Genomic DNA, 25,713 nt, shown 5'->3' with positions numbered 1-25,713 from the left:
CAACTCCATACCTAGTAAGCATTGCATATGCAATATGAATAGGAGTAGCATTGTGACTGCAATTGTATAACATTTAGTAGGCATGGAGTAGCCCACCACTGTAGCGGTACAGGTGTGCTTTAGGCCTTGGACCTGATCCAGTAGGGCTGTTCTTATGTAATGAGACCTCAGATGGTGATCCATGTTCCCTCTAACAGCGATTCCCAGATTTTGTTGACTACAACTCTCATAATCCCCAAGCAAAAGCCACTGCAGTTGGGGACTATGGACATTGTAGTCAAAAACATCTGGGAATCGCTGTTAGAGGGAACTCTGGTGGTGACCACAAGTTATGGCTGACTGGTAAACCTTGCTGAGATTAGTCAGTGGTCTTAGAAATGAGGCTCGGACCACATTATGCATTTCAATAGCAAGATTCAATTAGGGAATAGTTATTTAGACATGTAGCCTGACATTTCCTTAGGGCTAAAGGTGGGGGGCATTTTCCTAACTAGTTTGTCTTCAGCATGTTCCAGAAATTTGATCAGTGTAGTAGGGTACGAACTACAATTCTGCACTATTCCTGCATTAGCCATATTTTAGGGTTATTCCCACAGCAGCATTGCCTGCCCTCGGAGCGGGCTCCCTGTTTCACCCCTCCTTGTGTCACTGTCATTTCTCATGATTCTCCTCCCTCTCCCATAACATTAGAACCAGGGGGTCATCCCATGAAATTGATTGCCGGGAAATCTAGGATCAACAAACGGAAGTACTTTTCACACAACGCATAACCCACTTGTGGAATTATTTGCCACAAGATGTGGTGATGGCCAACAACCTGGATGGCTTTAAGAAGGGTTTGGATAACTTCATGGAGGAAAGGTCTATCAACAGCTACTAGTTGGAGGACTGTGGGCCACCTCCAGCCTCAAAGGCAGGATACCTCTGAGTACCAGTTGTAGGGGAGTGACAGCAGGAGGGAGGGCATGCCTTCAACTCCTGCCTGTGGCTTCCAGAGGCATCTGGTGGGCCACTGTGTGAAAAAGGATGCTGGACTAGATGGGCCTTGGACCTGATCCAGCAGGGCTGTTCATATATTCTTATGATTGGAAGAAGCAAGCCCAGGAACAATGACTCAGGCAGAAACAGAGTTAACTCCTCTGAATGCAGACAATTCTTAATTTTAACATTCTCCAAAGGTAGACTCTTTTGGGGACAAGAGTAAAATGTCTCTTAGCTATTGGAAAGCTGGGAAACTGTTTTAGGATTTCATTCTGTAAATATCTCTTAGCTGAGAATACTTTGGGTTACAAGAGACTGGAAGATAGTACAGTATCCCAGGACTTTTAGGTTGATGGCACAGGATGTGACCACCTTGCTGAAAATAAGCAGGTCTAGGTCTGGTATATGCCTGGATGGTGACAACCTGGGTATCCCATGTAGGCTGCCTTGTGCTCCATGCTGAAATTAGTATAAATGTAAGGGACATATGAAGCAGGCAAAAATGTTCAGTATATAACAGGGGACAATAATAGATCATGGAAAGTGAATGTGCTGCATATAAGACCTGAAAAATTCTAAATGTCTCAAATAATTAGAAATCAAGTTACAGAAAACTTTAATGGAAGAAGGAAGGTACTTTATGCAGATTTTTCCAAGAGGTTCAATTAAAAGTTTTAAGTGTAAAAATTGACATACATTCCATATTAAACTGTTTGCAGCCACTGGCCTGCTTAATTCTTCTAGCAAACCCCACATGGGGACTATGGTGGGCTCCATTTATACAAAGGCAGTATTTGACAGACACCTTAGAAGTGGCATGCTGCCCTTACCTTTAATTATTAACTAAAAATGTCTGACCAATTTTATATGCAAGGTATTGTGCATTTTCCTACTGCTGTTTCTTGTGTCTTTGTTTTCAGTGGGCAACATCCAAATTGGTTAGTCATAACTAAAGTCATTGAAGACAAGTTAGTCTAGCTGTTGCCCTCTATTTGTCAAAGACAGAATAGCAAATATGATGGATAATGTAAACATCACATAATACTGAATGGCTGGCTTGGAAAACCAGAGATCCAGGGAAGCTGGTTATGAGCTTTTAAAGTTGGAAAATGCTTTATCACTCAGAGACCTCTTCCACGTTTCCATAAGTTTCTTTTTGTGTAGATTAAGCCAGCAGAGATAAAGTATTTGGAGTGGGTTTTTTTAGTATCCTCTAATCCTGTAGATCTTAATATTTCAATAATGCAAGTAAAAAATCATGTGGTAATATCACTTACTATTGAGCTGCACTTTGGCATCTGATACACAGGAAGTCAAAGATAAATGAGGTATTCACATTAAAATTTTATGGTATGAAACATGCCATACTATTTATGTTGATAAAGGTGTTGCCAGAGACATTGTTTTGAATCTTCTCTAGATATTTTCTTTAATCCTGCACTCTTATTTTTCAGAAACTACATAGATCTTGCCATTCTTACCTCTACTGACATTATGGCTTTAAGCACATTAAGACACAGAACATGTACAAAATGAGGGCAATCAACGAATTAGTGCTTTTTTGCTTCCAGGAAGCACCTTATAAAATGTATTAACCTTATGATCTTTAACAGCTACAGCTATTCCAATCTTCTGAGGTTTTTTGTTTGGTGGGGGGAGGGGAGCAAAGATGAGATTATTGAATGAAATATATTTTATTAGTGAAACATTTCACTGATGACAAAAGGGACATATGGATATAATACCAGTTAATTAAGTAACTGTGTGTCATTCTCTGTGATTGAACAAAGCTGCTGATATTTGTTAGGTAGGTGACAGGAAAGACGCTAGTATTTTCCATTCATTTGTTAGCAATAAATGTCACAGGTGCCAATATAAATACACCCTAAAGACCATTAATGTCTCATATTAGCAAGGGAGAGACATTACTGACCACCAATAATTATTGCAGCCAAGTGTGAAGGATACTGAAGAGGAATAAGAGTGTACAATATCTCCTCTTGTCATTTCATCTTTTACCATGGACAGTATTTACCTTTTGTAATCACCAACAGCCTGTCAAATGGATGCATGTTTACAACAAAGCTCATCTTTGTTGCTTAGTAGAGAAGGCCTCCTAGGTGTTAGCATAAGCCAGCTGTAAGAAGCATGACACTGTCAACCAGGTCTTTTCTAGCTTGAGACAGTTTTACAGTTCAATCTTTAAATCTGCAAATAAATAGTGTCCCTTTATATTAGCAATAGCACTAGCACTTACATTTTATATACCGCTCTATAGCCGGAGCTCTCTCTAAGCGGTTTACAATGATTTTAGCATATTGCCCCCAACATTCTGGGTACTCATTTTACCGACCTCGGAAGGATGGAAGGCTGAGTCAACCTTGAGCCCCTGGTCAGGATCGAACTTGTAACCTTCTGGTTACAGGGCGGCAGTTTTACCACTGCGCCACCAGGTATTTATTAGATAATAAATTCCTGTATATTGCATATATTTCTCATTTTTCAGTTGGATATGTTCTAGCTCCACACAATAGTATGTACACGATAAATGTGGAAGGGTGGCATAAGGACAGTAGCAAATTAGCTAACAATAGTGATACAAGCTGTAGGGTCAATAATGAATCATTCTTTAATCCATCTTCTAATCAGTCAAGTGGTAAGTTTCACAATTGTCTGTTGAAGTGTGTGTGTGCTGGACTCCATGTTACATTATCTAAATTGAGAATACCACCATTTATTTACACAGCACCAAAGTACACAGTGTCTTATAGTTTCATAAGTGGAAACAGATACTTGTCCTATGGAAACAGTCTGGAAAATTATACAGTTTTGTCCATGTAATGTACTTCATTCCATATTATCTATAAGAATGGGAATTTGACATTTTAATTGTCAAATTGTGTTACATCTTATTGTATTGATCAATCATACAATGTAGGTTGCCATTAAAGAAATTTACACAAGGTATGACTTGAGAAATAAAGGCAGGAGTACAATATCAAACTCAAAAGAGCAGAAGCCAGATTCCATATGCTGAGATGCTCAAGAGCCACGTGTGTAGATTTAAACACTCAACAAAAGCATCAGTTTGACTTGAATTAAACAAACTAGCAATCCCATCTGAATTAAATACTAAAACTGTGAAAATCAGAAATGATTCCTGCAGGTTTGGTAAGTTAGCTATGCTTAGATATAACACAAAATGACTTTATATATGTAGATACAACACATTGGTATGCAAGAGCAGCCATACATGAGTCAAGACCCTTCACCCATTTAAGGGAGTGTCCTAGGCCTGAAGAGCATTCAATAATTTTTCTTGGAGTGGCATGCCAGAGGCTACACTGGGGACCCTTTGAAATGTGACAATGTACTTAACCCATAATCCTTTCCTTATAGGGGTCTAGAAACCTAGGTGACAATTTTGAGTTTATTTGCAATCTGCTACTTTCTATGGAGTTGTAGCAGTTAGTCCTTTGGAAATGAAGAGTCACATTTTCAATAAACAAGTTTTATGTCACACACTGGTATTCACTTGAGTGCCATGACCTGAGTCCTTTTCAGATAGCACAGAAAAGGGATGCTATATTTATGTACCGTTTTCCTAAATGTGCCTGGAAGTCCTGCCCCCGGCGCTGATGCACCTGGAAGCCTTGTCCCTGCTGTGCTACTCACTGTCTCAGGCAAACACTGTAAGCATGACTGCACTGCTATGATCAGGAGGCTTGGTGCCCCAACCTTCAGTGTATGGAAATGGCTGCAGTCATGGTTATGGCATTTGCCTCTTCAGACAAACACAATAACTTTGAGCAGTACAGTGAAGATGAGGCTTCCAGGCACGACAGTGTTGGGAGTGGGACTTCTGAGTACACAAATACAGTGTTCCTTTCCCCCCTGTCTGAATAGTGCTATCTCTGCTTTTAAATGTGTGGCTGCACACAAAGCCATGCTATAGCACCTCTATCTCTATTTCGTATTGGCACTAGTAAGATTTCAAGGCACAGACATATGTAGTAAGAGGAGTAGGAAAATATATTGGAGCAAAATACATTAAAATGTCTAATCTGTTAGAAACAAGTTATTTTGTTAAAAGAAAATTGTTAGACTAATCTGCATTGCTGGGATTTTAGCTTCTCTTGATAAGCCATACTTCATTGTGTCTGTTCAGCAATTTAAATGGACTATCGTAACCAGCACTATAATAGACTCTTTCTTGAAAAGCTTTCCCATCACGCTTCAGGCTTTCAGCAAGTGCCAATATTTCCTCTTGGTTCTTTTTGGCCTTGGCAAATCCTCCAAATGATCTGTTGGAATAAAAGAAATATGACCGTTTGTTTTGCCACTTGCCAGGGTTACTGCCTAGGTGTCCTGAGGCTGTCTCGGGGGGAAAAACATCTCACCAAGCCATACAAAATCAACACTCAGAACTTGTTTGCTGAAATCCCTCCCCCCACAATAATCTACTAAAATATTATTTTTTAAAGGTATTTGACAAACTAATACACTTTTATTTCTCACATGCAATACTCCAAGGGAGCAATTTTATTTATGTTTAAATTAATTCTGGTTGCTGTAACAAGGGAATCATTCAAACATTGCATAATGAATCTTAACTGCAGAGAGGTGGCTGGTGGACACCTGGTGGTTGTGGCCCCCACCTGAAAACTGCTCCCATGTTCTCAAACTTCCTTTGCAGGCACTAGCAGTGATGTGGAGGTGCTCCCATTTGGGAGCACAGTAAGCTACTCAATGCACCAGTTCACGGTTGCTGAGTGAACAGGTGTGCTGAGCTCACATTTAAGAACCATTCACTTTTGAGTCATCCTTTCAGTGAGTCAGCACCTCCATGTAGGAGCTGTACATACAATTGGCATGATTTGCATGAGTTTTTTTTTTTTTTAAACAACACTTTACCATGATTTCACATAAGCTGCACCCACTATGAAGTATGGTTATGAAGTATGGTTTTGTGCATTTCTGATGTGCTGCTGTGGGACCCGAGTGATAGGAACAGCTCTTAACATTGCAGCGACTACATGATGCTATTTAGTCTACATAAGAGCCACTGTCCTAGTTCAGATGATAATTTGTTGGATCACAAACAAGCTATGTTCCCTCCTTGTCAGGTGCCTGTGGTTCGAGTGATCCTACAAACCAGAACTGCAAGCAACAGTAGCCCTGTTTGCAAACTATGTTAAATGAATGTACAGTGTACGCATGGCTGCTGATCTTTACACACATGGTATGTTCACATGAGAATATTGCACACTCAAGGGGGTCCCTGTGTTGCCTTTTAAAATGAACTTTAGTTTTAGGGGAGGGGAGAGGAGAAGGTGCAACAGGCAGCTTTGAGTGTGCAGGTCTGTAGCTTTGGAAAGACATTTCAAGCCAATGGGCCAAAGAGCAGTTGTGATTTTTACAACTCCATGCAGTAAAATGATTGGGAGCAAAATCACTCCAATCAGTGTGGGAAATATCTTTTAAAAGTCCATTTAAAAAAAATTTGTTTTAGCACTTTGTTGAAAAGACCAGATTAACCTAATCAAACCTGTGAGAAATACATTGTACAACTTTTAACAACCTCAAGGGGGCAACCCGAAGTTATCAGACACATTTTCCAGGATGTGTTATCATAGAAAAGGTGGCTGTCCTGAAGTAATTTTTAGGGCCAAACTAGACATAATACAGCAGTGGTTATTTTATTTTAAGTTTGATTAGTTTAAATGCAAATCACCTCTGCTCAGGCTCACAACATACGGAAGCTGCTGTAGGTAAGAAACAAAACACCAAAAATGCAGGGGAAAAGAATGCAACTGGTGTGTAATCTAGTTTGAACCGAATTAAGTGCATGTAAATGTGTAGGCTCACATAAAGTGCAAACCTTTGTGCACGTCGTAAAAGCAACATGCATACAGTTGTGCAAGTGTGCTCCTGCAAAAATCACACAAATGTGGTTAAACGATAGTACAGTCATTGGAAGTATTGGGTGTACTATCACACAACTACATTTGAACACTTTTTGCATGAGGGCTGACATGCACTGTGTACAGTGGTGCACCTAGGTAATTCTGGAGCCTGGACCTAAAGGCCTTTGCAGTGCCCCCCACCCCCACACAAGTTAAACGAGCCCCTGCCTTTGCCTCTAGAGGATCTAAAATTTAAGCAACTGAATTTGCAAGAATGTAAAGATGTACAAGACTCTATGCTGATGTACTGTGCTTATGCTTTAACGTGCCACAGGGCTCTTTGTCCATTTCTTTTAACACAGCAACCTCTCTGCTCTGATTCTCCCCCTCTTCCACCCTGTGCTTTAGATGTCAGCCAGCTCTCAGGATCAGTGTTCCCTCTAATTTCTTTCATCCATGTGCAGAATGAGCTTTGCTCTCATTTTCCTCTCATCCTAACCCACCTCACAGGATTGTAGTAAGAACAGAAGTAGGAAGAAAGAATCATAACAAACAGAACCCTGAGCCACTTAAAGGAAGGGCAGGATACAAGTGTCATGACAAGAATACATGTGCAAACAACATATTTATGCTGACTTTCAGCCACGCGACTCCCAATAAATTCATCCCATTCAATGCCATTTATGCCAAACAGAAAGAGAAGTCACCTACCAGCATTCAGTTTAGACAAAATATACCCACTAATTTGATTTCAAATGAGACAACAGAATGGCATACTTGGAGTCACCACAGTTTCTTAGGATTTAAAAATAAGTAAGCATTTAAAGGGCAGGAGAGCAGTGTTCCCTCTAAGGCTTTTGCATGTGCACATGCACACAAGTTTTTCTATGTCTGCTCAGCTAATTTTAGATTCCACCCAAGTTTAATCAGGAAGGCCCCGCTCTGAATACACATGCATGCACACTGTCTTGACACTGACACCCAGAACAAAACTAATTTCCACAGAAAGATGGGGGAAATTAGAGGGAACACTGCAAAAAGGCAGCCTTAAAAATCCCCATCAACTGATTTGCAGTCTTATTTTGATGCATCTTTTTAAAGAATCATTTATTCAGCAGCTTTAGCCCCTTATCAAATGGATTACTCAGCCTGCAAGATCGCAGTGGGGATCTTACTCCTCTACTCCACTGAACTGCTGCCTCTGTGTCCTTCCTTTTCCCTCTTTATTGTTGTGCCTGGCTGGCTCCCCCTTTACTTTCTAGTTCCTTCTTCATCCTGCTTTCCCTTCTTCCCTCTCCTCCATTCACCATTCCATACCTTGCTTCCACCAGCCCCCACCCTGTCCGCTTGAACTACCCCTTTCTCATCTCGCCGATTTTTCATTTGTTTTCTCAATTCACATGCATTGCACTTGTCATCTCTACTGCAATACTTACTTTTTGAAATACCTGTTTATTTTACCTTTGTCTTTCTTCTGAGTCAGCAGTAACAACGCAGCCCACCCCACCCGTTTCTCACCCCCTCTCCCTCTTTTTGCATTTCCCCCATTCCACTTGTCCCCACACCCATATTGTTTACTTGAAAAAATGTTGTTTCTTTACCTTCCTCCTCCTCCCCCCCACCTCAGTCAGTCAGCTCAGCAGGAACAATCAATGAAGCCAGCACAGCCTCCAGGCAGCCAACCACTCCCTCTCGCTGCTGCTGCTGTGCTTTCCTATTAGTCTCAGCCTCTCCTCTCCTCACATGGAGGAGCGAGTCAGCACACAGGTCCCAGCTGGGAACAGCAGCACTGCCGGGGAGGGAGGAAGTCCAGCAAGCACACAGGCTCAGCTGCCCCACCCCCGGCTCCTGCATGCCATGTAGAGAGAGAATGGGGGCTTGTGGCACTGCAGGGGGACATTGGGGCCCCCCCTCTTGCCTTCCCATCCACAGAAGCTGTGCGAACTTGGAGGGAGGCAGCTTGCCTGCTGCCTTGGCCGCCCTGCCCTGCACACTGCATGAAGACAGATGGGGGCTTGTGGCATTGGCAGGAGGACATATGGAGCCCCCCTCACCAGCCTCTGAGCCCACCACTACCACGGGGGAGGCTTGCTTGGCAAACCCCCATCCACCCCCCCGCCAGCAAGAAACTAAAAAGCTTTATAAAGAAAATGGCAGAGATTGGTGGGGAGATGGCAGGCTTCTGGGGAGGCCTCCCAGGACATTTGGAGCCCCCCCCCCCGCCACTGAGGCAGGAGGCCATGGACCAGCACCCCAAAGTTTGGGGGAAAGATCATCTCTGTGTGCATGTCGTGCTACAATGCATTTGGTAGTCTCTGCAGTATGTGAACAACCATCTGTAGTTTGCAGGCACTTGAGCTAATGCTTACCTGACAAACACAGTAATTGCTGGCCTATTTTCAATGAAGACATCTGGCTCCGTGGGCTTAGGTGGATTTGCCTGGTGTTGAGCTGGCACATAAAAAGAAACCGTTGTGGTGGACTCACAGAATGGACCAGCCCCTGGCTGCACATAGCAAGTCACTGGAGCAGTCATATCTATCTTTATTCCTGCAAGAGGCGAGGTGTTATTAGTCGTTTCAGCAGAGCATGTACCACATTACCAACACATTAAAACAAAGTAGATGGGTTAAAACAGGGTAGAAGATGCACACAATGTTTATAGAGCAGCAAGGCTACTCTAAAAATGCCCATGCCGCATATAGTTCAGATGTACTTATTCCTTGCCAACATCAGCCTCAGGAAAACAGAGCTCTACAAATTTCAAGCACAAGTCATTTGTGCATAGTGCCGGTTGGCCACCTACCCATGATGTCACCAAGAAACTGCTCTCTTCCAAGAAACAATCTTGCACATTTAGAAGGGGTGGGTTTTTTGTTTGTTTGTTTGTTTGTTTGTTTGTTTGAAGGCACATGACCTACCTAAAGCACAGAGAGACTTACTGCTGAGCCTATGTTAGTTCTGCTGGGATGTACAGCTGTCATTTCAGTCACAAAGCTGGGAGGAAGGGAGGCTTACACCACAACCTGAGGATTCCCTGTGAGCTCAATTTCCATGTTACATCTGCCTTTAGCCAAAGGACTCCCCCACCCTCAGAAGAACCAGCCTTTGGGTAAGCTGCAGTATGGCACAGTGTGTGGGGAGCACAGGTTTGGGAATAAGCTTTTGCTGACCAGAGAGGACCACAGGCTTTATGTTGCTATGGCCCTATTTCCCATTGTATGGTGGAAAAAAATTGGGTACCCTTTTTTAAAACAACATTTCCGGTTTTAGTAGAAACCCATAAGTTCAAGATCACTTAAAAAAAACTTTTAAAGCAGGAAAAAAATTGGTCTTTCAGTTTCAGAGTTCAGGCTACCCTGACAACCCTTGCTTCCCACTTACTGAGCTCACATGGGCGGTTTATTACCTGAAAATAAACCTCTGAAAGTGTTCTAACATTGCATCTACACAATGGCCCAACATCAAACACAAGAAATACACCCCTCCCATACTCCGTATTCTTCCTCTCTATCAAGCTCTTCTATTGGTTGATTCAATTCAAGTACAAATGCATACAATTAGAATAAATAACCAGTGGGGTTTTTTCTGTTAAATAAACCATCTGCTTATTCATGGGATCAGCAGTAGCAGCACTTCCAGGAGTCCAGGTCAGGACACTGGGCTTGAAAGCTGTGCCAGCCAGCATGAAGGGCAATTGCATTCCTTTGGGAACTATTCAGTAGCTAAAGGCCAAAGCTGAACTCTGGCTTCTTGGATTCTGATGTGAGTTCAGAGACAACTCATGCCTGGATACTCAAACCACAGATGTATGGCTCTTCTCTCATTTACTGTACAGAAATACTGGTCGTAGGCTATCATCCACTGAGCTCCTTTATGTGAATGCATGGGCTTATATACACAAAGTGGCATACATGACTTTTTAAAGCAACAGTCTCCTAAGCTACACCTCAATTATATGCATTGGTGCGGGGCTGCAGTATATCTCCTTGCAGCACCGTTCCACGTCATGATGTAAATGGCAGGCGCGCGTGCATATGGCACACACCCACGTCTGCCATTTATGTCATGACGCCAAACGGGGCTGCAAGAAGATACGCTGCAGCCTCACACCAACGCTTTTGAGGAGAGTGCTAGCGGGGGAAGGCAGCGGGGCAAGTAAGGTCACCCTCCCTGACCCTTAAAGAACGCCCCCCGCCGCCTCCCAAGAGTGCATAAACCAGTCCGTGCACATCCCTAGTTAGATTCCCCCCATGCCCCCTCCCCTTGGCATATAGGTTTAGTTCTTCAGTTCCGAGATTACAGCAAATAACCTCAGGTTGTTTACTTAGAAGTAAGTCCCATTGATTTTGATGGGGCTTGCTCCCAGGTAAATATTCATAGGATTGCAATCTAAGTGCAGATTAGATTTAATTAAATCTAATTAAATCTAAATCTAATTTGTGTCAGTGTTTTCACATGTCCAATAAGAGTTTAGGGATGTCCAGTTATAAATTCCATGAACCTCAATACAAGAGAGAGAGAGTGCTCTCCTCCTCTATCCCAGAGTGCTAGGGACTTCAGTGTGAACAGGGAATCTCATTATTCTTATCTTCCATTCCCTGATCCTTCCTTTCCAAAAACACAAACAAATCCCTGAGAATCTGAAATGCCTACCTGCTAAAGTTACTGCACCGATTATGTCAACTTATGAGATTATGTTACTGCATCGATTATGAGAGCCAGCATGGTGTAGTGGCTAGTGTGCTGGACTAGGACCGGGGAGACCTGAGTTCAAATCCCCATTCAGCCATGAAACTAGCTGGGTAACTCTGGGCCAGTCACTCCCTCTCAGCCTAATGTACTTCACAAGGTTGTCGTGAGGAGAAACCTAAGCATGTAGTACACCGCTCTGGGCTCCTTGGGGGAAGTGCGGGATATAAAATGTAAAATAAATAAATAAACTTCAGGAAGTTACTGAAGGCAATTATTTATTCTCATAGCCTCCAGCTCCCTCCCCACTGCTTTTCTTCACCTGGGAAGCTTCTGAAGCCAAGAGCAGAATTGGCAGTAGTAGATTTATATTTTCAAGCACAGGAATGGGTGTATGATTGTCACTCCTCCTGAACTCAGAAGGCATCAGCAATCAATCCCTTTGCCATAGATGGGTGTCAAACTGCAGCCCTCCAGCTGCTGTTGGCCTACAACTCTCACCATCCCCAGTCACAGTGGCCCGTAGACAGGGATTTGTAAGCCAGCAGCTGCTGGAGCGCCTCAGTTTGACACCCCGCCTGACAGTTTGCTATTCAGATGCTCGCCTGGAGAGCACATTTCAATGACGGATTTAGTCTTTTGTAACCATGATTATGTGAGAAAAGTGCATATAATTTGGTTAGATTAAGACATACTTCTATATTGTCCTTGAATTTATGATAGTGATTAAATTCAACTAATGAGCATTCATGCTTTTAATGTGGCATGTTTGAATTATCCATCTGGTGCATCAAGTCTTGTCAATATAAGAATCTATATGTATCTCAGAAGCTTTACAAACCTAGAAATCTGCTCTGTTTCAGACCAGGACCTGGGATTTGCAGGGGTTCTGGAGAAGCCCAAGGAAACAAATGCACCCTGAAGTCTACACATGAGCCTCAGGCCATACATTGCCCACTCATGTCATACAAAATGTGCACAATGAGAGCTAAACATCTAGCGCATTTCAGGGCACCATGAATCATGTGTGCTTTCTCTCCAAAGAGAGGAGATGGACTGAAGCAAAATAAAGAGAAAGCAAAACATATCCTACCTTTTTCATTCTTGCCTTTAATATAGTTAAATAGTTTCATGAAACCAGTATTGATGGCTGAATCCCACTCCACTGTTTTAACAGATGTACAAACCCATTTGGCTGGTTCATACTGTCGAATTTCATAGTCAGGTGCCTAAAGAGAGACAACATACCTGATCGTTTTCATTCTATATATTCTGCATAATTAACAGTATGCAATACTAAACTTTTGAAAAGTAGCTGAAAACAATAGCCGAGAAACAGAGGGTGTTAAGTTGTGCTCCTTCTTAACTCTAGACAACAGAAAGACCCATGAAAGTACTGGTCTCTTGTCTTTGTTAATCTAAATACAAAAATACAAATCCAATCGCTTCTCTAAATTTTATCTTGCCAAAATCCTTTACAACTGCTGTTCTGCAGACCAATTCGATACTCAGAAGGAAGTCAGGCTGAGAGCTTAGAACCAAACTAGACATCCCATAGCAGATGTATGTAGTAGTTTGTTCTCCCCTCCCCCCCTGCATTTTAAGGAAAAGCAACAATGGGAGGCTGAAATTGTAGAGGGAGGTGGCAAAAATGAGGGGGGCTGTTTAACCCTTCCGCTTTTGTCATTTCCCCACTCAAAATCTCTTCCCACTCCAACTGTTTTTACGCCTACAGGGAGTAACATTCAATTAATTCCCCTCTATGGACAGAAAAACAGTTCCTTCATTCTCAATCACACTCTCTGCCTACTTTTCATTTTTTTTAAAAAAAAGTCAGGAGACCTTTACATATGTCTGCTGTGCAAAATCATTATTCCTAAGCTAGTTTTCACAAGACTGAAGCTGTACAGTAGCAATACTCTACTGGCAGATACTCTTCTTTGGAGCAGTAGACAAATATTTCGTTGGTTTCATCAAATCAATGTGTGAACACCATCCTTCCTGGCTTATATCTCTTTGGCCTTTCTTAGGAACATAGGAAGCTGCCTTATACCGAGTCAAACCATTGGTCCAACTAGCTTAGTACTGTCTGCACAGACTAGCAGCAGCTTCTCCAAAGATGTAGGCAGGAGTTTCTCTTGGCCCTATCTCAGAGACGCCGGATAGGGAACTTGGAACCTTCTTTCTCTTCCCAGAGCAGCCCTATCCCCTAAGGGGAATATCTTGCAGTGATCACATGCAGTCTCCCATTCAAATGCAAGCCAGGGTGGACCTTGCTTGGCAAAGAGGGCAGTTCATGCTTGCTACCACAAGACCAGCTCTCCTCCAGTGGTACCTGGTCCACCAAAGCTGAAAAACCATACTTCTGCTATGATAGCAGACTATTAACAAAAATAACCTCTACCTATAATTTTTTTTAATGTAAATTTGTTTTTTTAAAAAAAGACTTTCTTTTATTAAGCTCCCAAACAAACATTCTGGTGTTCAATGTTTGTATCAAAGAAGGTCCATCTCAGGTATCTTAAAGAAAGGAATTTTAAACAATTCTATGATAATTGCAGTTTTCAGAAGTATTTACAGTACATTGCTAAATGGAGTACATATTACAATATTTAAAACTAGATGCAGATGCTTATTTGAGGTTCATTTTCTACAACAATAAGGCACGTATCTATAGTGGGTTGTTTAAAATCCATTTACATTGTTATATTGTTCAGAGTACCTTTTATCATTGCCTTTGAAAGTATAATGTTCATTTAAAAACTTGTAACGTTAGTTGATGCATCCTGATCCTAAACACATTTGTTTCAATATGTTTAAACAAATACAGTTAAGAGGACTTCTCTCAACTAATGAACAATCAAGTCCTTCCCCTGTATATGTCACTGCACACCCAGTGTGGGGGCCAGCAGTATGGAGTGTAGATATCATATTGGAGAAAAGACATTTTTTAAAAAAAATGTATGAGTGTTGGAAAGGGAAGGTTTGCATTACCCCTTTAATGTTGTTTGCTTCCCTACAATAATCAGTATCTGTTTCTGCGGATCTTCCAGTGATAGCTACATTTGCCTGAACACAAACTGGTGGTACAATTTGTTAGTGATAGCTAAGTTGATCTTAGTGACAGTTGCATCCTGGATTTAGTTGCACCCTGTTCCAGTGTTGCACTCAAAGGAATATGTCACCTATGGGGCTTTTACCCACAACCTGTTTTCAGCTCAGAAACACATGAAGTAATAATAATGCAAAGAGTTCCTTTAAGCAAGTGTAGTTCTTTTCCTCATTATGGAGGGAATCAGTACTTCACATTTGAGATTAAAGGAATCTATTCAGAAATTTAAACACAGATCACCTGGTTTGGTAGTGCTGTCCATTTGGGCATCTCAAGCCCAGTGGAGAAGAGTGCTTGTTTTATGGTCTTCAGCATCCTGCACAAAGAAAAGGAGCAAAGTTATAGACACCCTGAGGCACTTCTGCAGTATATTCCCTTCCTTACGGCTGGTTTATTTCATTTAACAGAGGTTCTGTGTTGGGAAAACACAGACCCTGGGGAAAGCTCCAGATATTCAACAGGTGCAGCTTTTCCCAAGATAGAGCAGCAATGTTAGAAGAAACTGCATCCGTTGCTTTTTGCTGTCCTGCAGCTGTTAAAGGCCCAGATTCTCTGTCCACAAAGAAAGTTGGCAATCCTCCCCTCCCCATCAGGACTGCAGGCGCAACACAGCCTCTCCCTTCCCTTGTGCCTTCCAAAGCCCACTTCCCCTCAAACGCAGTTACCCTCTGCTTGCCTTGCTTTTCTGTCAGCAGCACCGTCCGAAGCAAACTTCTTTTCCTAACTCAAGCGCTTGCAGAAGGCAAGAGAGGCTTGTGTAATAACATTTCGAACGACGCCCGCTGTAGAGTGGGAAACACCCGGAGGGGGGGGCCTGCATATTGATGTGTGTGTGGGGGGGGGGAGAATAACCCCTCGCCCCCAAACAAAAAAGTTGGGGCTTCTGGCGGCATTCGGGGGCCATTTGGCTTCCCTTCCAGTCAGCCCACAGGAAGCTTCCTGATTGGCCATGCTGGAGTTGCAGACGTTCCAAACAGCTGCGCACGTGGGGTGATTCTAGGGGCTTCCAGCTAGAGCGAAGGAGGCGGCTGTTTTGCTGGTTGGGGAGGTGGGTGGGGAAGGCATGCACTCGTCCTTTCGCCCTGCAGCGGTGCTTGGTGTCAGATGTCGCTTGTTGTGCAGGCAGAGCGGCTCTGGGGAATGAAAAAGTGAGCTCATGGCACATTGTCATATGCCTACGGGAGCGATGAAAAGAACTCTTTGAAACAGAGGGAATTAGCATGTCTCCCTCCTCTTCACTCCCACACCATTACACTGCTTTGTGAGGACATATAATACCCTTAAGTAGTGCAGCTGGAAACAGTAGTATAGTATAGAATGTACGGAGGCGTGATTTGCCTCAGGCGAGGCTGTTTCTGAGGCAGCCCTGGGACTGAAAGGCAGAATGTTATCCCTACCTAGCAACTCTCCAGACAGCCAGAAGTGTGGAAGAAACTACTGATAACGGTAAAAGGAGTGACTCTCAGCATAGTTACAGACCACAATTTGTTGATGTTTTCATGTTTAAGTCTCTGACCACACCGATTTTCACAGAACAAAAGCGACTGAAGGACTTGTTTTATGGATTCCAGAGCAGGCTCTTCAAGTGCTGCTTCTCACATTTACATGGCAAGGCAAGTAGCACACTCTTGTTTGCCAGAGTAAACATGTAATATGTGAATGGGAGAGTTGCATCTCCAAATATGCAGTATACATGCACCAGCCAATCACAGCTCCCTGGCACAAGATCCCCAACATTAGGGATCTGCACCTTTTTCTTTTTAACATATAGAGTAGGGGGGAAATTTCACCCAGACTCATTATTATTATTATTATTAATTCAATTTCTATACCGCTCTTCCAAAAATGGCTCAGGGTGGTTTACACAGAGAAATAATAAATAAATAAGATGGCTCCCCGTCCCCAAAGGGCTCACATTCTAAAAAGAAATTTAAACATTTAAACTCATGACATTTAAGAGAGTGCTGCCTTCTTTATGAGCCCCGCCACCTATTAAGATCATCGGGGGAGGTCCAGTTGAGGTTGCCACTGGCTTGCTTGGTGGCATCCTTCTCGAGAGTTGCCCTGATGCTCTGGAACATATTCCCAAACGCTGTTAGAATGTCTCCATCTCTGTTTGTTTTTAAACTACTTTTGAAGACACACCTGCTTCATCAGGCTCTTAGTGTATGGCGTTTTAAGGTTTTACAGTTTTATTTATGGTAATTTTAATCTGTTTTATATTATTTTTAGGTTTTGGCTGTTGTTTGTTTAAGTTGTAACCCACCCTGAGATTTTATATGGAGCTGTATATAAATACTTAGAGCCATAAAGGAGTAAAAGTACCCATACCTTCAGGTTGAGAAAGGAGGCAGATTGAAAGGGGAGTCATTTTATTTATTTATTTACATGACTCCTCCCCATTCCTGTCTGCCTCTATTCTCAACCTGAGGAACATAGGAAGCTGCTATATACTGAGTCAGACCATTGGTCTATCTAGCTCAGTATTGTCTTCACAGACTGGCAGCGGCTTCTCCAAGGTTGCAGGCAGGAATCTCTCTCAGCCCTATCTTGGAGAAGCCAGGGAGGGAACTTGAAACCTTCTGCTCTTCCCAGAGCGGCTTCATCCCCTGAGGGGAATATCTTGCAGTGCTCACACATCAAATCTTCCGTTCAGATGCAACCAGGGCAAACTCTGCTTAGCTATGGGGACAAGTTGTGCTTGCTACCACAAGACCAGCTCTCCTCTCCTAAAGGATCTGGGTAATTTTGCTCCTCTGTGGCTCTAACCATCCTGCTCCTCCTCAATAAATTCAGCATCCCCCACCCCCAGCAAATGCCTTTTCCACTATGTTTGGCTCCACCAGATGTATTGCTTAGAATACCATTGGCAGAGGCGTAGCAAGGCTGATGGCAGCCCTGGGACAGAATGGGGCCATGCATGCTGACCGCTGCACCCCCTGTTGCCACCAGGCATGCTTTCCTCTGGTGATGCAGGTGCTGATGCAGGTGGAACGGGCATAGCCAGTGTGGGGTACTGTACATCAAGGCAGGGTGTGCCCTAGGGGACAAGGGGTGGCCTGGGGGGCAGCAGGGGCACTATGCATTCCCTGCAGCCCAGGGACATTTGTTTCCTCGTCCTATGGTGGCTATGCCACTGAGACAGCTATGATGCCTGGTGAGGGAAGCAGGGTAGAAATAGAAATAAAGCATTCCTCACAAGGCTCACAGTACTACTTTCCTCACTCTGAGGAGGCTGAAATACCTGAAAGGCTGTCAGACAGAAGAGGCTGAAGACATGTTCTCTGATGTCCCAGAGAGAAAGGCTTCCAGGAGAGGAGATTTGGGTTGAACATTAGGACATACTTCTTGATGAGAATGTTAGTTCAATAGAACCAATTGCCTAGAGAACTGGTGGGCTCTCCTTTGCTGGAAATGTTCAAATGAATCTGGGGAATAAAGAAGAGGCTGGATGCTCTAGCTCTGAATTGCTGCACCAGGCAGGGGGGGTTAGACAAGATGGCCTACAAGGTCCCCTCCATTTCTATGATTCCATTTCCAGGTCCTGGAAGAGAACTAACTTTGAAGAGGTCTATATTTGCCTTCTTAAATACTAAACAAGAACATACCTTGTTGAAGGTCAACTGAGAGAGCTTCCTTTCATCTACTTTTGAAATCCATCTATTGCACTTCTTTTCCAAGCTTTTTTTCTTGTGAAGTCTACAAAGGTTTGAAACAAGCCCCCACTCCCATTCATCTTAGCCCAGCTCCCTTTGCAGGCTTCATGGGGCCAATAGAAGGAGCAGAGACTAAAATGAGAGAGTCAGTTGGAGTGGAGGTTGTTCTGACTCTTCCTGTAAGTGAGAGGAAGGGCTGCTGAACCCTTGAAGAAAACATATAGAAATGCAACAAGTTGCTGCTTATTAAATGTAAGTATCAGTTCTAAAATTATTTAAATTGTATTGAACATGAATATATGTTTAGTGAAGTATTGCTCTGTTATATCATTTGTCTTCTACTAAAGGCTTAAAGTATCTCTCTGCATGGTTTAACAGTGGCTTTTTAAATTCATGTTCTTCTGTGAAAATTCATTAAAAAAAATAAAAATAAAACCCCACTATGGTATGATATCAGTGAGCTGGACTGCGGTGCTGAGTGTGAAGCTTTGGCTACATTGGGTTCCTAGAAATGATCTTATCTTGTGGAACCAGGAGCTCCAGATAAATAGGATAGAGAATGTCAGCAGGGTTGTGATACATTTGTGGTATTGTGGAATTGCCAGTTGGCACACTTGCCCTCCACCATCTTATTATAACACTTTCTGGGCTTCGAGTGTTGGATGGAGTAAACACCTTATTAAATGTGTGTGTGGGGGGGGTGCTGGGCATACTGGTAGCATAGGCAATGTCCAATAAAGCAGTTTAAAGCAGTAAGATAACTCTCTAAAAAGCTTTCAAAGCATATATACAGCACACAAACATAGAGGGAAAAGATCATCCAGGGTAAGACAGAGTGACAGGGAATTAGAACCAGAGGATAAGAAGTCCATGACATATTAAGCAATTATTTTGCATCTGCTTTTATAAATGAAGGGCCAGACATAAATGAAAATAAGATTTAAGAGGAATTAGTCAATGTAGAGATAATATCTAGTATGTGGATTTTGTGTGTGTTTTTTAAAAAGGCTTGATGCTCTTTAAACTGTAGTTGCTCCAGAGCTACGTGGCACACAATTTAAGCATTAAGCTGGCTAAATCTATGCAGCAGCTTTGACAATTATGTTCATAAAGGTCATGTAGCTGAAGAATGGCTCTGTAATATGCTAAACTATTATAATATCCTGTACAGGGGATGGGAGAGAGACCAGAGAACAAGCAAAAGAAATGTGGCGCGTTGATCATTACCAATTTCAATGCGGTGTCATACTGATGTGGCATTATGCAGGTCCTTTCATTCAGCTCTTCTTTCTGGTAGTGCTAGACTTCCTTGTAGCTCCACACAAGGAGCGCAGTACCGGCTTAGCACTCTAGGAATAAGAGGGCAGCTGTATGTCTGCATAAGCACTCTTCTGTTGCTGTAGTTCTGCTGTGTCCCTTACTGTCAGTGGCACTTTTTAAATAATGTAATATGAGCCCTGGGCCTTCATGGCTACAACCACAGCTTCCCAGCACAGATTTCCGAGATTGTATTTGCACATTTTTAGCTCCCCCCTTGCTAGTTCTCTATTCAAAATTGTGCCTCGTGCAGAAAATCAGCCTAATGCAGGTGATTTTCATTAAAACAACTAAACAAAAACCATGGGGGGGGGAGTTTAATACAATGCTGTATAACGTGTAGTTTGGCCCTCATAAACAGCAAATGAAAGTGGTATCCTGTGTCTGCCCGCAGCACGTCAGACTGTGGGTAGGGCCTCATGTGCCTGTGCTGCCTCATACAAAAAAATGGCATTCATATAGAAAACTAGATGTCAGTGGGGACGGATCTTAGCCTAGCCTTATTCCTGATATGGTAATTTTCATTGCAGAAGTTTTCTTTTTTAATTGAAGAGCATTCAGTCATTTGAAACCCTGCCTATAGTTTCAATGTGTACAATACAGACACGGGTTTGCCACCTCAAATGTTTGGGAAAACTAGACCCATACTGTTTGATAGGTTTGTTCTCTTTTAAATGACTCTGTAATGGTGGGAAATACTTATTTGAGATTATTACTAAGGAATGATACACATTCCTGCTTCAGTTTGAGGGGCTGAAAGAGTCCCTATATAGAATTAATACTGCAGTTTTGGTATTACCTTTTGAGTAGCTAACATAAAAATGAATTAAGTAGGTTGAGAGATAAATGGAGATTGGAAAACTAGGAAGGGAAAAGCAGGTTTGTTAAGAGGCTTACCTATGGCCTTGGCATGTTCTCTGTTATTGCTTTTCATCCCTGATTTCGTCCTCCTGTGTAGCCCTCTCCCTGTTAGGAAGTTTCAGAATGCTGGATGGTTAATATGATAGCATTATAGTTTAGGACTTCTACTAGTTCTCCCTTGCACAAACATTAACTATTGGAATTTTGTAATAATTGCACCATGTAATGTGTAATAATTGAACCATGGCATAGCTGTAAGTTCCTCAGGTAATAAACTGAAACAGAAATAAATTTCATTCCCTTTTCCCCCACCTTGCAAGCTTCAAAAGAGATGTGGACAGTCTGAAGAGAGATTGATCATTCTTCTTATCAAGAATAACCGCTTATGATCTTCACTATTTTTAAGTAGTGGTTGCTTTGGCAAAAGATGTTCAATGTGAGAGCTATTTCTCACTGTGCTGACTTCCGTTCAGTGACTTATGGGCAAAGTGCTGGGAAGGACTACATTTCCCAGCATCCTAAATGCACTTTTCAAGATGGCACTGGGACTCTAGAGGACTCCATTTCCATTAAAAAAGCTTCCCTGGTGCTGAGAGAAAAACTATTGCCAGGGGGCTATGCTAATGAATATTCGCCTTTGATTGGCTGAAGTGTGGCACAGCCTAATAAATAATTAGTTGGGAAGCCTCGTTTAGGGTCTATGGGAGCCTCCATTGGCTCCTGGCCCTTGCAACAGAGGCATGTGTGCAGTGGGCAGAATAGGAAGCCCCAGATAAGCATAATCTTGTGTTTGGCTGGATATTTTAATCATGTGCATCCTGGGGTGCCTTGCTTCCCTTTGTATTAGGGATATGCACGGAACCGCGGCAGGGCAGTTTGACGCCAAGGGGTGCTGCTTTAAAGGTGGGGGAGGGTGCAGTTACTCCTCCTGCCGCTTTCCCCCCAGCAGCACTCGTTTCCAGTAAAATCTTTCGGGGCAGCAGCGTACCTCCCTGCCTCCCCTTCCACCTCCTCGGCCAGAGGTGGCCAGAAGTACGACGCGCATACGATGTGAGCATGCGCACACGGTACTTCTGGCCACTTCCGTCTGCGGAGGGGAAAGGGGCAGCAGGGAGGTACACTGCTACCATGAAGGTTCTTACCGGCAATGAGTGCCGGCGGGGGAAAAGTGGTGGGAGTGATAAGTGTACCCTCCCCCACCTTTAAAGCAGCACCCCCCCAGCATCGAACTTCAACACCCCCCCCCCCGGTGTTCAAACCTGTTTGGAGGCCCGTAAAAGGGCCTCCGAATAGGTTCGTGCACTTCCCTACTTTGTATGAGCTGTTTGTATGAACAAGTGAAATCTTGGCTTTTTATCGAAGCTTTTATATGAGTGTTGTTTTTGTTGCTATTGCTCTGTATTTTCTATTGTGTATGTTTTTTAAACTTTTAATTAGATGTATATTTTTATATTCCAATTTAATATTTTTATTGTGTGACTGTTTTATAGTCTTATTGTTTTAAATGTTTTGTAAACCACCTTGAAATTGTTTTAATGAAAGGCGGTATAAAAATTTAACAATAAATTTTTGGGACACCGGCTATGGTGTCATACCTGAACCTGAGAAAGCAAGGCTGGAGTAAGATATTTGGGGTTTTTGTTTTTGTTTTGCTTTGTTTTGTTTAAGAGCTGAAGGTGGCATGATAGAGGCACCATTGTGCATAGCCATTGTCCTCCTTTAGGAGTTTGTCATGCTTAAAATATGCTCTTTAACCAATGACAGAAGGAACAGGTCTCAAGGGTTATGATACTTCTGTCATATCTCTTAAAAACTATAGCTGATTTCATCTAGTCCATATTCTATCCCTTATCTCTGGCCATGAACTCACTGAATGTCATAGTGGTAGCTGATCAAATTCTTGGCTCCATCCCTATAAAAATTATAGTATGAATTGCTAGATTTCATATTATTTTTATAGATAAGAATGAAATGAGTTTTGGAAAGAATTTTTTAAAACTAAATAATGGTAGGTAGTGAAAAATATTCAGTAGTGATTGCTTGCCAGGTCCTGCATTCCAACTACAGACTGTAAATGATATAATTTACAGATTTCAATCTGTAAGTGAATTAATCATCAAGGAAGCCAGTCATACATAATTTGAATTATTCTCTGTCGCTCCCCATTCTACAGCAAGAATGAAATCTAGCATTGAAGTTTATTTTGCTACAAGTGCACAGACTAGACAGTAGTAATATTTGATCCTATATATGGGATTTTTCAAAGATTAGAGGAAACATATTCAAAGATTAGGGGCAACATATGAAAATAGCTTTCAAATGAACAATTATAGTCTAGCAGTTCTTTTTCTTCAAAAGAGATAGTGCTTAGGCTTCATAATATAGTTGATGAAAATGGGCCACTGTTAATAGGCAGAGAATTTATTGTTTATGGATCTACACACTGTCATTCAGTATGCTTCTAGGATACCTTACAAAAATTGAATTACAATGAAACAAAAATTAAAGCAGTCTTAAAAGCAACAAAATGTCAGCAGTATTCAGAATTGGTGATTATTCACTTCTAGACCTCCATTTGTAGCTAGTTCTAGAATTCACTATGGATTGGTTCACAAAATCCCTCAGGTATAGAGAGTATATTTGCAGTGGGATATATTCCCCCCATTCCTGCAGAATCAATTTTGATTTGTGCTTATGTCCATACATGTTTAGGCCTATCCATATGTTTTGTCGTGTGTGTGTGTGTGTGTGTGTGTGTGGGGCCAAGTTATGTCAGTAAGGCATGTCCAATCATCTGTAGAGTTTTACACACAGGCATGAGCCCATAGCTTGCAATTGAGTGCCATGGTATGTTGAGTTCATAGATTGGGAGAACTGTGTGAACTAGCCTGAAGCTCAGTCAGATTTTTAAGAATCTGAAAGTTTAAACAAATGTCATTGCTTTAATGCCCATCAAGCTCTTGTGTGTGCCAGAGCTGCCCCATTAAATTCAGTTTAGTTAGCAGATGGGCATATGGAATCTTCTTCTCATATTTATTTGCTTTCTCCAGCAAAGTAAATGGGCTAGCCATTGAAAGTAGTGGATCTTCCATGCTCTTAACAGCTATATTTATGTAAACATCAATTTGTTTCATATTTGAAGAATACTAGGCTTTCAGAAAGTTTCTTAGTTGATAGAGTAAACATAGCAGAATTGCAGATTAGTTGCAGTTTTAAAATACTAGTTTACCTTGATATTTATTACTTCATTGCACAGCCTAATAATCTTATCTAAGTGTTGATTGTCTTGCATTTAAATAAGACTGGCCTATTGACTCCATAAGTTGTTCCATAAACCATTACTACTAAGAATCAGTAAGCCACAAGACTGGCAACAGGATCAAGTCAGTCACATGCTGACACAGTTTTAAGTCATTGTTATGGTGCTGATTCAACATTATAGGTGAACCCAAGCAGCAGAACTAATTATTTGGTGTAGAGTCAACATTTGTTTTGTCCATACGAAATGATTTCTATACCTGGAAATTATCATAGTTTACACTTGAATGAATACAGGTCTGAATTCACTTCAGGTAAATATAAACTCAGCAGGAAATGAGTTCTGCCTGGTTCAATTCACATGACCATTTGCGGTGGTATTTTTTAAGTGGTTTGCTTGACAATCTTGTCTCTGTTGATGAGTACTGCATTAAGGCTCTGATGTGTAATTTGACCTTCAAAATTCATTACATATGGTTGAAATTGGGCATTAGATGAATATGGTTGTGAACTACCTCTTTGTTTTCCTGTCCTTCTCTTGTACACACGAACACACACAAATATCTATATGAATGTATCTAGTGAACATTCTAACAGTTAGTAAACCAATATTATGTAGGTAGGAATATGGTAAAAGGGAGTGGGTTGGGAGTAGGCTTAAGAGAGCCAGCATGGTGTAGTGGTTAGAGTGCTGGACTCGGACTGGGGAGACCCCAGTTCAAATCCCCATTCAGCCATGCTACTTCCTGGGTGACTCTGGGCCAGTCACTTCTCTCTCAGCCTAACCTACTTCATAGGGTTGTTGTGAGGAGGAACTTAAGTATGTAGTACACTGCTCTGGGCTCCTTGGAGGAAGAGCGGGATATAAAATGTAAAAAAATAAAAATAAAAGCTTTCCCTGCTGGGACTTCTCTCCTATAGCTGACATAGTAGAGCTCTTCTCACGATCGGTGAGAAGAGCTCCATGGAGGTCTGCATGGAGAACGGGTTTGACACCCTCCCCGCAGATAACCAAGCTCTTTTCCATGGGTGGGCTGAGCTCCGGGGTGCCAGGATGTGCCGCTGTATGTCACCCTGCCCCAGAGTGCTGATAAGGCACCGCACAAGTGCGCAGTGCATTATGGGGGATCCCCTCCGACCCGAGTGTGCCACACAATTTTAAAAAATGAGACATAGTTTTAAAAATGAGGTCAAGGGAGCAGTCGCTCCCTTAACCATTTAAGATGGTGGCGATTTAGGAGGGTTTGCTGCTGTGTAGCCGCTGGGATCGGGCCGGAACCTGGTGGTTCACACAAGCATGCAAAACTGGGCTGGGCTCCCTTAGCCCGGTTTTGCGCGCTCGTGTGAATAGCCTCAGTAACTGGTAACAATACTGGCTTTAGATCTTTTGACATCCTAGGAAAAAAAGCTAAATCTTTGTCTGTTAATTCCTCTCCATGCATGCCTGTGCTAGTGTCCTATGTAATACTGCCAGGCACAAGAAAATGATCGTACATGTATAAAAATTAAAGAGCCTCTGCACTAGATACAATGCTTTTTATATTCTTGTCTGCAAATATACAATAATTGAAGGGTAAAGAATTCACAGTATAAAATTTTTCGAAGGCATATTTGTATGGTAGGATCACATACCTGCCAATGTGGCCCTACTTTCCCATTCAGGTTGGCAAGTATGGGATTATTAGCTAAGTTCTTACGTACCTTTGGAATTGCTTTTATTCCTGCTGTGTGCAGGTTGTCCCTATAACAACTGCATTTTCCTAACACTATTTGGCAAAGTAATATAATGCCATTGTTAAAAAGCAAAAAAGCAAATCAGAAGGTGTTTTCTTATACTTTATTGTGTGATATTTTACTAGATTTATTCCATCCCAAGCCCAGAACTGCATGGTTAAAGGGCTTGCATTTTCTTTATTTAAAAGTAGAAAAC

At 42.2% G+C, this 25,713-nt stretch overlaps 1 protein-coding gene across 4 annotated transcripts; it reads right to left on the bottom strand.

Annotated features, from left to right (window-relative positions):
- Positions 1 to 1,580: 1,580 nt before the first annotated feature.
- On the bottom strand, positions 1,581 to 18,323 carry HEBP2 (heme binding protein 2). Of its 4 annotated transcripts, none has more exons than XM_053289320.1 (5): positions 18,300 to 18,323; positions 14,932 to 15,007; positions 12,673 to 12,808; positions 9,257 to 9,437; positions 1,581 to 5,285 (listed from the first exon to the last, which is right to left on the bottom strand). In XM_053289320.1, the coding sequence occupies exons 2-5, from the start codon at positions 15,004 to 15,006 to the stop codon at positions 5,108 to 5,110; spliced, it is 570 nt and encodes a 189-aa protein (XP_053145295.1). In that variant the 5' UTR covers position 15,007; positions 18,300 to 18,323; the 3' UTR covers positions 1,581 to 5,107. The 4 variants fall into 4 exon arrangements, with proteins under 4 accessions (XP_053145295.1, XP_053145299.1, XP_053145290.1 ...); XM_053289324.1 differs by lacking the exon at positions 18,300 to 18,323 and adding an exon at positions 15,368 to 15,609 and having other exon boundaries at positions 9,257 to 9,338; XM_053289315.1 differs by lacking the exon at positions 18,300 to 18,323 and adding an exon at positions 15,357 to 15,606.
- Between the last annotated feature and the right edge of the window lie 7,390 nt (positions 18,324 to 25,713).

Source organism: Hemicordylus capensis, chromosome 1 (assembly GCF_027244095.1).
Source record: "Hemicordylus capensis ecotype Gifberg chromosome 1, rHemCap1.1.pri, whole genome shotgun sequence".
Lineage (NCBI taxonomy): Eukaryota > Metazoa > Chordata > Lepidosauria > Squamata > Cordylidae > Hemicordylus > Hemicordylus capensis.
The sequence above is the reverse complement of the archived record's forward strand: the minus strand, read 5'-3'. Positions and strand labels throughout refer to the sequence as shown.

Excerpts from the sequence above, each read along its gene's own strand:
- HEBP2 (XM_053289320.1), bottom strand. The coding sequence starts at position 15,006 with ATGCTGAAGACCATAAAACAAGCACTCTTCTCCACTGGGCTTGAGATG. Across the intron at positions 12,809-14,931 it reads GGACAGCACTACCAAACCAG|GCACCTGACTATGAAATTCG; the intron begins GTGATCTGTGTT and ends GTCTCTCTTTAG. Across the intron at positions 9,438-12,672 it reads TAAAGGCAAGAATGAAAAAG|GAATAAAGATAGATATGACT; the intron begins GTAGGATATGTT and ends CGCCTCTTGCAG.